Source organism: Camellia sinensis, chromosome 2 (assembly GCF_055761805.1).
Source record: "Camellia sinensis isolate YWXY chromosome 2, ASM5576180v1, whole genome shotgun sequence".
NCBI classification, from domain to species: domain Eukaryota; kingdom Viridiplantae; phylum Streptophyta; class Magnoliopsida; order Ericales; family Theaceae; genus Camellia; species Camellia sinensis.
In genome coordinates this window covers 68,224,069-68,236,201 of record NC_138962.1, presented here as the reverse complement: position 1 = coordinate 68,236,201, position 12,133 = coordinate 68,224,069, and the positions used below count along the sequence as shown (strand labels likewise).

At 34.6% G+C, this 12,133-nt stretch overlaps 2 protein-coding genes across 2 annotated transcripts; one reads left to right on the top strand and one right to left on the bottom strand.

The window, feature by feature from the left end:
* Nucleotides 1-2,644: 2,644 nt before the first annotated feature.
* LOC145814094 (protein FAR1-RELATED SEQUENCE 5-like) lies at nucleotides 2,645-3,514 on the bottom strand. Its single transcript, XM_082910621.1, has 2 exons — nucleotides 3,356-3,514; nucleotides 2,645-2,980 (listed from the first exon to the last, which is right to left on the bottom strand). Exons 1-2 carry the CDS (start codon nucleotides 3,512-3,514, stop codon nucleotides 2,645-2,647), a joined length of 495 nt encoding a protein of 164 aa, XP_082766747.1.
* A 4,976-nt stretch (nucleotides 3,515-8,490) lies between these two features.
* On the top strand, nucleotides 8,491-10,829 carry LOC114307539 (putative pentatricopeptide repeat-containing protein At5g52630). The gene has a single exon (XM_028252931.2). It carries the CDS (start codon nucleotides 8,578-8,580, stop codon nucleotides 10,747-10,749), a length of 2,172 nt encoding a protein of 723 aa, XP_028108732.1. The 5' UTR covers nucleotides 8,491-8,577; the 3' UTR covers nucleotides 10,750-10,829.
* The last annotated feature ends 1,304 nt before the right edge of the window (nucleotides 10,830-12,133 follow it).

Genomic DNA, 12,133 nt, shown 5'->3' with positions numbered 1-12,133 from the left:
GCATTTGGTCTTGTTTGCATCAGTGTTACCATGGTTTGGTTTGGGTGTAGAGATAGTATTTAACGGTGTTAGATCTCTAGAAGGAGATTGATTGTAAGTAACTACTAATTGATAGGATACACTGAAACTGAATAAAAAGGAAATGGATGAACTTTCCATTACAACCATAAAAATAAAAAATCAGCAAAATGAGAAACTGTTAAGCCACATAACAAACTGAATTTCAGCAATAATGTTATTGCTTTCTCCATTTGTTTTCATTTTCAAATGCCAAACCAACAAACTTTCAACCACCTTAACTCTCCAAAACAGCCTGGAATGCATCTGGGCAGAAATTTTTTTTTAAAGAGTCCAAAATAGCATGTACCATAGCATAGAGTCCAAAATAGCACCAGTAAAAAATTGTATTTGATCTGTGCATTTGGGCAGAAACTATTTGATCTCATTTCAGCCATAACAACACACATTTCCAGTGCAGTTAACAACATGAACAACATAACAAAATTAACAACATGTGGAATATTTCCAGTGTAAATACAAGCCATAACAATTTCAGCAACTTTCTCCTAATATTATCAATAAAACCAACAAAATTTCAACACACACACACACACACACACACACACACTAAATTTCAGCACACACACACACACACACACTAACAATTTCAACAACAAAATCAACAGTATTAGCAACAAAATTAGCAAAATCAACAGCAAAATTCAGTAGTTTCAACAGCAGTTTCAGAAAAATCAGCAGTTTTAGCAGCATTTGTAGGAGAAAAAAATCAACAAAATTAAGTAGCATTTTCAGCAACAAAATCAGCAAAATCAGCAACACAGGGACAGCAGTTTGAGCAACATTTCAGTAACATTTTCAACAACTTCAAGGAAGAAACAATGAAATGTATGAGCTGCTATTGCCAAAATTTGCAGTGCGTTCCACCTATTTGTGCATGTTGATAGCCTAAGACAACAAAAAAAAAAAATAAAGTAAATAACATTAACAAAACACAGCAGCAAAGGGCCAAACAATGTACAAAAAACGTAAAATCAATTGCCAAAGTTAATGAAATAACCTGACTACACATTGGACTATTTGATTCTTCAGAATATCGAAACCCAATGTCATATCCAGATGAACCTTCACCTACTGACTGGAATGTTGGTTGAGCATAATAGCGCTGAGGTATTGAATTTGGCACACAATTTGGCACTAGATACATATTTTGCAAATTGTTTGCCTACAACAAGGACGACATTATATTAGGGTTGACAATAAGTCATAGGGTGTCATATTATACCCACAACAAAGTAATAAAAGCTTAAACTAACACTCACATGATATGTGAGATACATCAATGAAGAAGGAATTGAATTACCACCAATTGCAACAGATGGATTAAGAGGATGAAGAAGAGGAACATGTTGATAAATATAGACATCTTCTCTAACAGATAATGATAAAGGTCTAACTATTGGACCTGCAATAGATTGTGAAGAAGCCAAGGTATTAGCACGGGATTTTTTTTTTCGAGTTCGCTACCAACGCCACTTTGAATCCACTTTTTACTCTCCTTTTGCCCTTACTAGTAGCCACTTTTTGCTTCAAGCCTCTTGGTTGCACAACATGATTGTCATCTTCGCAATCCACTACAAAGCTTTGGGTTTCATCCTCATTATGTACTTCATTTTCAACAACAAAATGAGCACTTAACTTGCATTCAACATTTGCACCTAATGTAGTGACTTGTGCAATTGCAAAATCATAAGTTTCTTCAGTTTCAGCAGCTCTACATGCTATTGCTCTAAAAGCGGTCATCAATGTCTTATACCACGAGACTTGTTGGAATTTTACATCAACTTGAATGTCATTCCCCGTAATGTCCTTCATAGTTTCAACTCTTACTTGTTTGGTCCACCTCTTTACAATGTATTATGAAGGAACCTCTTTCATATTCAATATGTCTCTCATAACTTTCAAAGAGTGAGAACACAAAATTCATTCCTTTTCGTACTTTGTACAACTACAACCCAAAGAGTCATCCCTTTCCATCTTCAATTTTCTTGCATGTTTCATACCAACATCAACAATTGTGAAAATGGTACTAGCCTCGCCATATTCAATTTCTTCTATGTTCGATTCAATGGATTGAAAGTACTCATTTTGGAATTCCTCAAAAATCTTTTTTGTGTACACATTACCCATTTGAATTAACATTCTTATAGTCGCTTTTACCTTTGGCAACCTTTGGCACAAAGCATATCCTGCTTCTAACTCCTTGTATCACTTCTCATAAAGTACCCTTTCAAAATGCATGAAGAATTCGTTTAAATTAAAATCAGAATGAATGTAATCCTTCAAAAAAGTATTAAAAGATTCACTAAGTTGTGTGGTACTCATTTCCACAGCCCATATTGATCTAACATATGGCCAGCCCCATTTGTTTCACCGCAAAAGTCACTTTCAACCAATGGTTATTATGCGTATCATATTTATCAAGCATTTCAGCCCACTCTAACTTCCATTGATTTTCATCTTCAAAGTTAAACATAAATTTATTTAGTACACCATTTAAGCCCTTATCTTGGAAGAGACAATTAACAGGTTTTAATGCATTTTGCATCAAATGCCAAGTACACAATCAGTGACTTGTGTCAGGCATAACAATGGGTATGGCTTTAGCCATTGCAACATCTTGATCGGTGAACAAAGTTTTTGGTGCCTTTCTTAACATAGCCTCTAGAAAAGTTTGAAACAACCATACAAACGATTTGGCAGTCTCATCATACAACAGAGCTGCACCAAATATAACTGTTTCCCTATGATAGTTGAATCCCACAAAAGATGCAAATAGTCTATATTCTTTGTTTAACTTGTAAGTCGTATCAAATGTAACAACATCACCAAATTGGGCATAATCCATGATCATTTGTGCATCGGCCCAAAACATATTCGTAATTTGCTCCTCATTATCTAACTGGAAAACATTAAAAAAAAAAAAAAAATTCTGCAAAGATTTTTCTTTGAAGTATTGCAACACATTGCCTACTTCCCCATATGCGAAACTTTATTGTCTTTTGGTTCTCAAATAATTTTTTTGATATAATTTCGTAAACTCAAGACCTTGCCTCCCACCAGCTTCCTTACCTATGCGTTCAAAAGACTTGTCTAAACGAAGACCAAATTGTGCTGCCAATTCTAACTCAATTGCTTGGGTAGCCGATATCTTTCTTTATGACGGCAACATGTGGGCACACTTTCGGTGATAAAAGATCATTGTCGTGTTTTTCTTTGAAATCAGTCACAACAAATTTTTCCCAGTACACTCATCTAATTTAACATAAAGTTGAACCTTACAACCAGTCCTAGTTTCAGCTCTAGGGTTTTTTGACAATGGATCTTGCTTGTCAACCTTCCGAAATCCCTCCTTGTTGCAAACCAAAAGTCTACAAATAAGTTGGTTAGTGAACTTGTTCTTCCTAGAATAATCCCAACTTATGCTAAACCCCATTCTTCCTCTATATGCATTATAAAAATCATACGCACCTTATTCTAAATCAAATGTCATTCCCTGTTTTGGCTTCCAAGCACAATCATTCTCAACTTCCATATCCATATCAAAATGAAACTGAAAAGCCATATAAATCAAATCTTAGCTATAGATAAGTCATATAGGTTATATGGTTGTTTGAAAATAAAATCAAATTTTTAAAGAAAAGCAAAATCAATCCACTTATAATCTAGGAATGATTACTGATATACAAACAAAGTGAAAAAATCAGAGTTATGAGCATGGCTAGCTTCTCAAATACCAGGTTATTGGCAATCTGGATGCCACTCTACTTATTGCAAGAAGAGGTGCAAGTATAGATATAACAAATCCAATGCTAAGTAGTGAAAGGCAGAAAATCTCTGCTACTTGTGGACATAATCAAGCAATAAAATCTTGCTTCTTGCTCTTCCAAGAAATGAGAGTCTTGGAGCAAAATTAAAAGCCAATATAATGGTAGTCAGGAACATCAATAGCCTAACAAGCATTAAAATAACAAAGATAAAGCAGAGAAGAAGACAAAAGCAATGCACAATTCAATGACTACAAAGATAATGAACAATGTTCAAGAGAGTCACACTATGAAAGGAATCAGAACTAATAAAATGACAGATCACATGCACAACATAAGACATATCAAGCAGAGAGATAGTGAGGTATACAAGAAAGACTTCCCAGAACACTAACACCTGAAACAGAGATTGGAACAAAGTTTGGCAAACAAAGACTCCCCAGAAATACCACAAAAAACAGAATCAAAATTACTTGAATCAGATATTCCAATCTCATAGGTTTTTTCCCTTCCATATTTCCATACATACACCAATTTCAACAAAAAAAAAACCAGGTTGAACCTAAACCAAGTCAATAAAACCCAAATCAAAGCCCTAATTTTTGTGTTTATGCAATCAAATACAAAATCAAAAACAGGTTGAACCAGATTCAGATCATGAAGCATTGCATAATCAAAAACTCATTCTTGAAACAGAGAGAGAGAGAGAGAGAGAGAGAGAGAGAGAGAGAGAGAGAGCTTGCCTATGTAAGGAGAGCCAAGGAAAGGCAGCTTCTTGCCGTCGTCGGGAGTAGGTCGCCGATGAGGGTAGGTCACCGGTGATGGTGGTTGCCTGTGACGACCCTACCACGTATAGTAATTAGCACTTAATTAATTGAGGAGATTTGAATTTGAATTATCAATTATTCCAATTTAATCCGAAATTTATGAAAACTATGGAGACTAGTTCGTATATGATTCTATTAAAGATTTATTTTTGGAATTAGAAATTAAGGGTCCAAATGGCTTAAGGATGTGAAATTAAGTAGTTGAATCAATTTAATTTTAATTACGGACTTATTTGGGAGTTTAATTAAATATTCGATTCAGTTTAGTGAAATTGAGGTTTTATTAATTGGGTTCGAATTAGAGCTGATCAAGTTATGAAGCTTGGGAATTGTGATTATTATAAATTAAATTTAAGTATGAGATGTCCAATTTGAATATGTAATTTATTGATGGAAATTTGAGTCTGACCAGAAATTGAAGGCCTAAATGATTTGAGAAATCAAAATTGATAATGATAATAAAATTAATTTAATATTTGGAGCCTTTTGAGAGTTTGATTAAAAATCATATTCAGAATGGTAAAGATTAAATATAATTAATTGGGCCTTAATGGAAATCAAATTAAACTAATTAAATTATGTGAGAATTGTAATTAGTTATGATTAATTAAGTACAATTAATGTGCTAAACTAATCCTAACATACATCACCACATGGATTAATTTAAGGTGGACAAGTGTCCCACCATTTTTTTAATATAATAATAATAAAAAAAAAAAAAAGAATGGGATAAATGAAATCAAGAAGAGTTAGAGTCTTAAAGCTATTCATCAATCTGTTCGGCTGGAAAAAAAATTCCGAGAGAGAGAGAGAGAGAGAGAGATGAAGCCTATTTAATTTTTTTTTGCTGGAAGGAATTTGATGGAAAGCTAAGAATTAAAGATAAAGGAAGATCTTGAAGACTAATAGGTAAGAAATTCTAACCCAATGTTTATAGACAATCTCTTCAACACCTAAATTTATGAGGTAATTGAGTTTAAATACATATAATATGGGGGAATCAAGAAAAAGAATGAAGAAAATTAAGTTAAGTTCAAGAATTAAGGAATTGATTTAGAAACTCATCTTTTGAGTATGATTTTAGTCACCTTTGATGAATTTGAGTTCTAATTTTACATGCATCATTATTTTCCAAGGGTTTTGGTGCTTCAATTTCATACAATTAGAAGAAAATTAGCAAGAAGATGATAAAATTAAATTAGATTCATAATTATGGAAATTAATTTAGAAATTAATTATGTTGAGTTTGATTTTTGTACTCTTGCATGAGTTTGAGTTCCATTTCTACATGCATGAACAAATTTTGCAAGTTTTAATACTCTAATTGTACATGAATCATGGATTTTGAAGAATTTGAACTAATTCAATCTCATATTTTGAAGAGAAAAAGGAAAAACTTTGAAAATTAGGAATTTGTGTGATTTGATCTTTAATCCATGCATGTAATTTTATTTAAAAGTTTTTTTCAATTTAAACACATTTTAGAACATCTATGATTATAAATTAAGTTTTTGGTTAAAGATTGAGTTAGGTTGATATTCTAAGAAATTGATTTTGTAATTCATTAGTTAAGTTTGGTTTTTTTGTTATTAATAATGAAATTGGGTTCTATTTTTACATACATCATGGAATTTTCAAGAGTTTGGGAAGTTTAATTCATATTTTAAAATTTGTGGGTTTGATATAAAAAAAAATGAATTAAATCTAAATTTAGACAATTGGAGCATGATTTTGAATAAATGATTTCTAATTGGGAGTGTTTACTAAATTATACAATGATTCTCCATAATTTTATACCAAAAATACAAGTTTTAAGACTTTGAATATCAAATTTGAACTTCAAACACAATTCTGGAAATTCAAGAATTCACACTGTCCGCTCGAGCGAGGAAAGTCTCGCTCAAAAGTGATAATTGAGCTCCCAGAAGTTTTGCAAAATTTTACAGTCCGCTCGAGCGACCAAAGTGACGCTGGAACGGAGACCCTATTTTCAGCAATTTTTGACTAACTCTTTTAAATGCATATTTGCATCCTCTTGACATTCTAAGTATTCTTAAACACCAATTAGACTCACGTAGTCATGGAATAAACTAGAAACACATAAAGAGAGTTGAATTGAAATGAAATGAATATTGAATGGGTCTTCTATTATGCTTTTGTTATGTGATTTATATAGGTGGGCATCGAAGGCCTTATATCGACTTAACCCACTGTGCGTAATAACTCTGTAAAATTATGTTTGACTTTAATTATTTTCTGATGATATGAAATGCTCAATTTTCTAAAATGCTATGTTTTGTATGAATGAATGATTGTCCAAATTTTCTTTGAAACGTAATTGTGGTATCCTAAGCAGAGGCCCTCGCCCAGGGGACATAATACTGTGGCTTATGGTCATGAGGCCCTAGCCCGGGGATAATACTGTGGCCCAGGCCCTCGCCCGGGAGAAACAATACCGTAGCCGATATATGAGATATGTTACCCGGTACCGGAGGTTCCAATATGGAACTTGATATGCTTGACCAAAGAGATATGTTTATGCTAATGGATGTACCACACATGATTTGAATATGAATAAGACCATGACTCTGTTTCTGCTACCTGATTATGATTCTGATTTGCTATGAGATTTGAAATCTGTTCCGGGCATCATTCATTAAAATCTTTCCTTTGTTATTATTCACTGGGCTCCAGCTTACTGTATTATTTATGTATGTAGGTGATCTGGCGCGTGACCAGGCCTAGAGCTTCTGCCTGGACTTTGTTTTGTCAACCAACCTATAAGCCTCCCGTAGAGGTTCCGAAATGTCAAGTGGTTATGACTATGTGCATAGAGTTCAAGTTTTGATTTCTTGTTTCTGTTTATTTTGTATTTAGGGCCAAGTCCCTTTTTGTCTAGTCTCTATATGTATATGATGATGTGTAAATGTATGTATATAAAGTTCAAAAATTTTCTGTCTCATATGAGTTTGCACAGCTCAATGGATGTTGTATAATTGTTATTTGCTTCCGCAGCCCCTAATTATATGTTACTCTGTTGAGAGGCCTTTGGTAATCCAAGGATTACTGGCCGATTACGACGCTAAACCCATAGGGCGCAGGTTTGGATCGTGACATTGCCGATGAAAGAGAGGATCAATAGAGAAGAAAGGGGCTGAGCTCGAAGGGGGTAAGTGAGAATGATAGCTGTATAACTTGTATATACGTTTGGGCGAGAATACAAAAATTGAATTTGTTTAAAAAATTTTTTTTTATAAGTGTTGGATCTACAAGCCATTGTTAGTAGGAAATAAAGGAGAGGGATCAAGGAGGGGATCCGAACTCCACCAATTTGCCCTCTCTGAAAATGGAGAGGATATTTACGGCAGGTTTGGAAAGTTTGAATTTTAACTTTAAAATTAAAAAATCATTAAAAAAATTAAAAAATTATATTAAAAAAAGGGTTAGATTCTCTCTCCTTTTTTTTTACACCTTTTTTTTTCTAAAGAATAAAAAATAAAAAAAATCCAAAATATACTAATTTGTTATCTCTTATTTTAACTAAAAAAATCAAAAAATTGTTAAAATAACATATATTCAAACGAGACCTAATGGTCTTGGAATATTTCTCAACATCATTCACATTGTGATAATTCCCTTCTCTTAAAAAAAAAAAAAAAAAACCTAACATAAAAATAGTAAAACTTACTATTTCAACCAATAACAAAAAAAAATCAAGCTCTAAAAACAAAAACAAAAAATAAGGAAAAATAAAAAGGTAGAGGCACGACATGGATCTACCTATAAAACAACCCAAAGCTAAATTGTAACCCAACTCGAAAGCCCTACATAAAATCCATACCCCCAAAAAAAAAAATACTTGACAGCATGTGATGAAACTTTACCCAATTTCAACTTGAATTATTATGAGAACCCTCTCCTCTCCAAAATACACACACAAACTTCACACAATACTCATCTATCCAAATCCATCTTCACTCAAACTAGTTCACAGCTTGTGCACCCAAACCTCATCATTATCTTCATCACCAACATATATCTCTCCTACCCATCTCAATTCCCTCCTCAACATTGCCATCCAAACCAAGAACATCAAACATGCCACCCAAATTCACACCCAAATCATTACCAACAACTACACATCCCTCCCTTTCCTCTTCAACAGCCTCATCAACTTGTACTCCAAATCTGGGCGTATTAATCACAGTCTCACATTGTTCTCAACTACTCATGATGAGTCCAAGAATGTTGTCACTTGGACCTCTCTCATTTCCCAGTTGTCTCATTACAACAAACCCATTCAAGCCTTGAAATTCTTTAACCAAATGAGGAGAACTGGTGTCTACCCAAACCAATTCACCTTCTCTGCTATCCTACCGGCTTGTGCCGACACTGTGATTGTAGCTCATGGTGAGCAAATGCATTCTTTGATTTGTAAACATGGGTTTGAATTTGATATGTTTGTTGCTAGTGCATTGGTTGATATGTATGCTAAATGTTGTAACATGAGCTCTGCAGAAAATGTGTTTGATGAAATGCCTAAGAGAAATCTTGTTTCCTGGAATTCTATGGTAGTTGGGTTCTTGCAAAATAAGTTGTACGATAAAGCGGTTGGGCTTTTTAAGAAAATTATTAGAGAGGCATTAAGTCCAGACCAAGTTACCTTTTCTAGTGTGTTGAGTGCTTGTGCTAACATGGGTATTGCTGACAATGGAAAGCAAGTTCATGGGGTTGTAGTTAAGCATGGCCTGATTAATTTAGCTTATGTGAAAAATTCACTTATGGACATGTATTGTAAATGTGGGATTTTTAAAGATTCTGTTAAGTTGTTCCAGTCCATTGGCAATAGAGATGTTGTTACATGGAATGTTATGGTAATGGGGTGTGTCCAAAATGACAACTCCGAAGAAGCTTGCAGTTATTTTTGGGTCATGAGAAGGGAAGGGGTTTCACCGGATGACGTATCCTTCTCCACTGTTCTTCATGCTGCTGCTAATCTTGCGGCATTGGATCAGGGCACTTTGATCCATGATCAGATAATAAAAACTGGATTTGGAATGAATGCGTGTGTCACAAGCCCATTGATCACAATGTATGCAAAATGTGGGAGTTTGGTTGATGCTCATCGAGTATTTGAAGAGAGGGATGATCAAAATGTGGTTTCATGGACAGCCATGATTTCAGCCTACCAACAACATGGGCATGCAAACCGAGTGATAGAATTGTTTGAGGAAATGCTGCAAGATGGGATTAAGCCTGATTACATAACCTTTGTTTCTGTTTTATCAGCATGCGGTCACACTGGGCGTATTAAAGAAGGATTTGCTTACTTCAATTCCATGACTGAAATACATAATATGAGCCCGGGGCTAGAACACTACGCTTGCATAGTTGACTTGCTTGGTCGTGCTGGTCGATTGCATGAAGCTAAGAAGTTTGCAGATTCAATGCCAATTAAACCGGACGCTTCAGTTTGGGGAGCTTTGCTTGGGGCTTGTAGGAACCATGGGGATCTTGAAATGGGTAGAGAAGTTGCAGAGAGGCTTTTTGAAATTGAACCCTATAACCCCGGAAACTATGTGTTGCTTTCTAACATGTATTCACGCAGTGGAAGGTTAGCAGAAGCTAATGAAATTAGGAGATTAATGGGGGTCAATGGGGTAAGAAAAGAGCCTGGGTGCAGCTGGATTGATGTCAAGAACAAGACTTTTGTTTTTACAGTACATGACAGATCACATTCTAGGACCAGTGAGATTTATGAGATTCTGGGCAAGTTGGAGGAGTTGTTGAAGAAGAAAGGTTATGTGGCTGAGACCCAATATGCAGTTAACAATGCAGAAGAGTATAAAGAGCAGAGCTTGTGGTATCATAGTGAGAAACTAGCCCTTGCATTTGGACTTCTGACCATTCCTATTGGAGCTCCTATTAGGATTAAAAAGAACCTTAGGACTTGTGGTGATTGTCATACCGTGATGAAGCTTGCTTCAGAGATTTTTGAGAGAGAGATTGTTGTGAGGGATATCAATAGGTTTCATCGATTTGCTGATGGTTTGTGTTCTTGCAGAGATTACTGGTGACTGAGATTTACATAATTTTTCTTCTTCTTTTTTACTGTTTAACATGATTATAAATGGAAAACCATCTCAGTTTGTCGTCATTCACCTACTACTGATATGATCAAATATTTCTTCTGTTACATATTTTATCAAACCCTAAAGTTCTATAATTTAACTCACCTTTGGCTTTTGTCGGATTGATTATACCCATGTGCATTCTAACATTTATAAATTATAATCACTAAGCAATTCAAGTCTCTTTTTCTCTCTCTTAGTGGGCACTTAAAGTATATGAAGTTTTGATCAGCCAGAAACAAAATACGCATTATAAACAACCATGCAAGCTTTTCTCATTATCCATGTCTTCATTATGACTTTGAGAGAGACTATTGTAATCTTCTTCTAAGGAATCCCTATCTTTTGTTGGGAACTTATTTGAAGGGCTTCAGTGGAAGTGTAGATTGTGTAATTTACTGGTTCAACTGAAGGAAGGTTCTCCTTTTAGTTGGGTGGCTAAGCTTCAAATGAATTTTACGCTTTGTTTGGATTGAGTGATTTGGAGAGAAAAGAAAAGAAATGGAGAGATATGCATTTCTCTTATTTGTTTGGATAATCTAAGTGGAGAGAAATGGAAAGAAATTAAGAGAAATGGAGAGAAACTCATTTCTCTTATAAGCCTCATTTTGAATCTTCCCAAAAGTGGAGAGATTGGGAGAGACCAGAAACCACTATTTTTATAATACCAATTTTGTCCCTATAAAAATAAAAGAAACAAAATGATTGAAAATATAAAAAGGTTATTTTGGTAATATAACATAAAATAATTTCTTTTCTTTTCTCTTAATGAAATCTAACCAAACAAGAATGAGAGAAATCATAATCATTTCTTTTCTTTTATTTCTTCCTTATCCAAACAAAAATGAGAGAAATCACAATCATTTCTTTTCTTTTCTTTTCTCTTATTACTTAAGTAATCTTTTCTTTTCTCTCCTAGATTCCCAAACACAGTGTTAGTTGGGGTGTTGATCTTCAATTGCGAAGGAGTTTTGCTGAGGGTGATTGGAGATTAGTCTCCACATAATGGCTAGGGTTTTGCTAAGATGTGATCTGGACCTTATTCTTTTGAAGTAGTAGATTCTATCGCCCAATTGGTGGAGTCTTGGTCTTGGCGGTGTGAGTTTCGGCTACAGTGGGCGTGGCTAGTAATGAGTGGGTCCTTTTCAGTTGTGTGGCTGGAGACGGGTTTGGACTACGACTCTACAAGTGAAAGCTTGTCTTACTATGGCTATAGTTAGGGCTGTAAATGAGTTGAGTTGAGCCGAGTAGTAGTAGGCTGTCTAAGCTTGGCTTGTTTATCTTAATGAGCTTCAAAATATGTTTAAAGTTTGCTTGTTTTCCTTTCGAG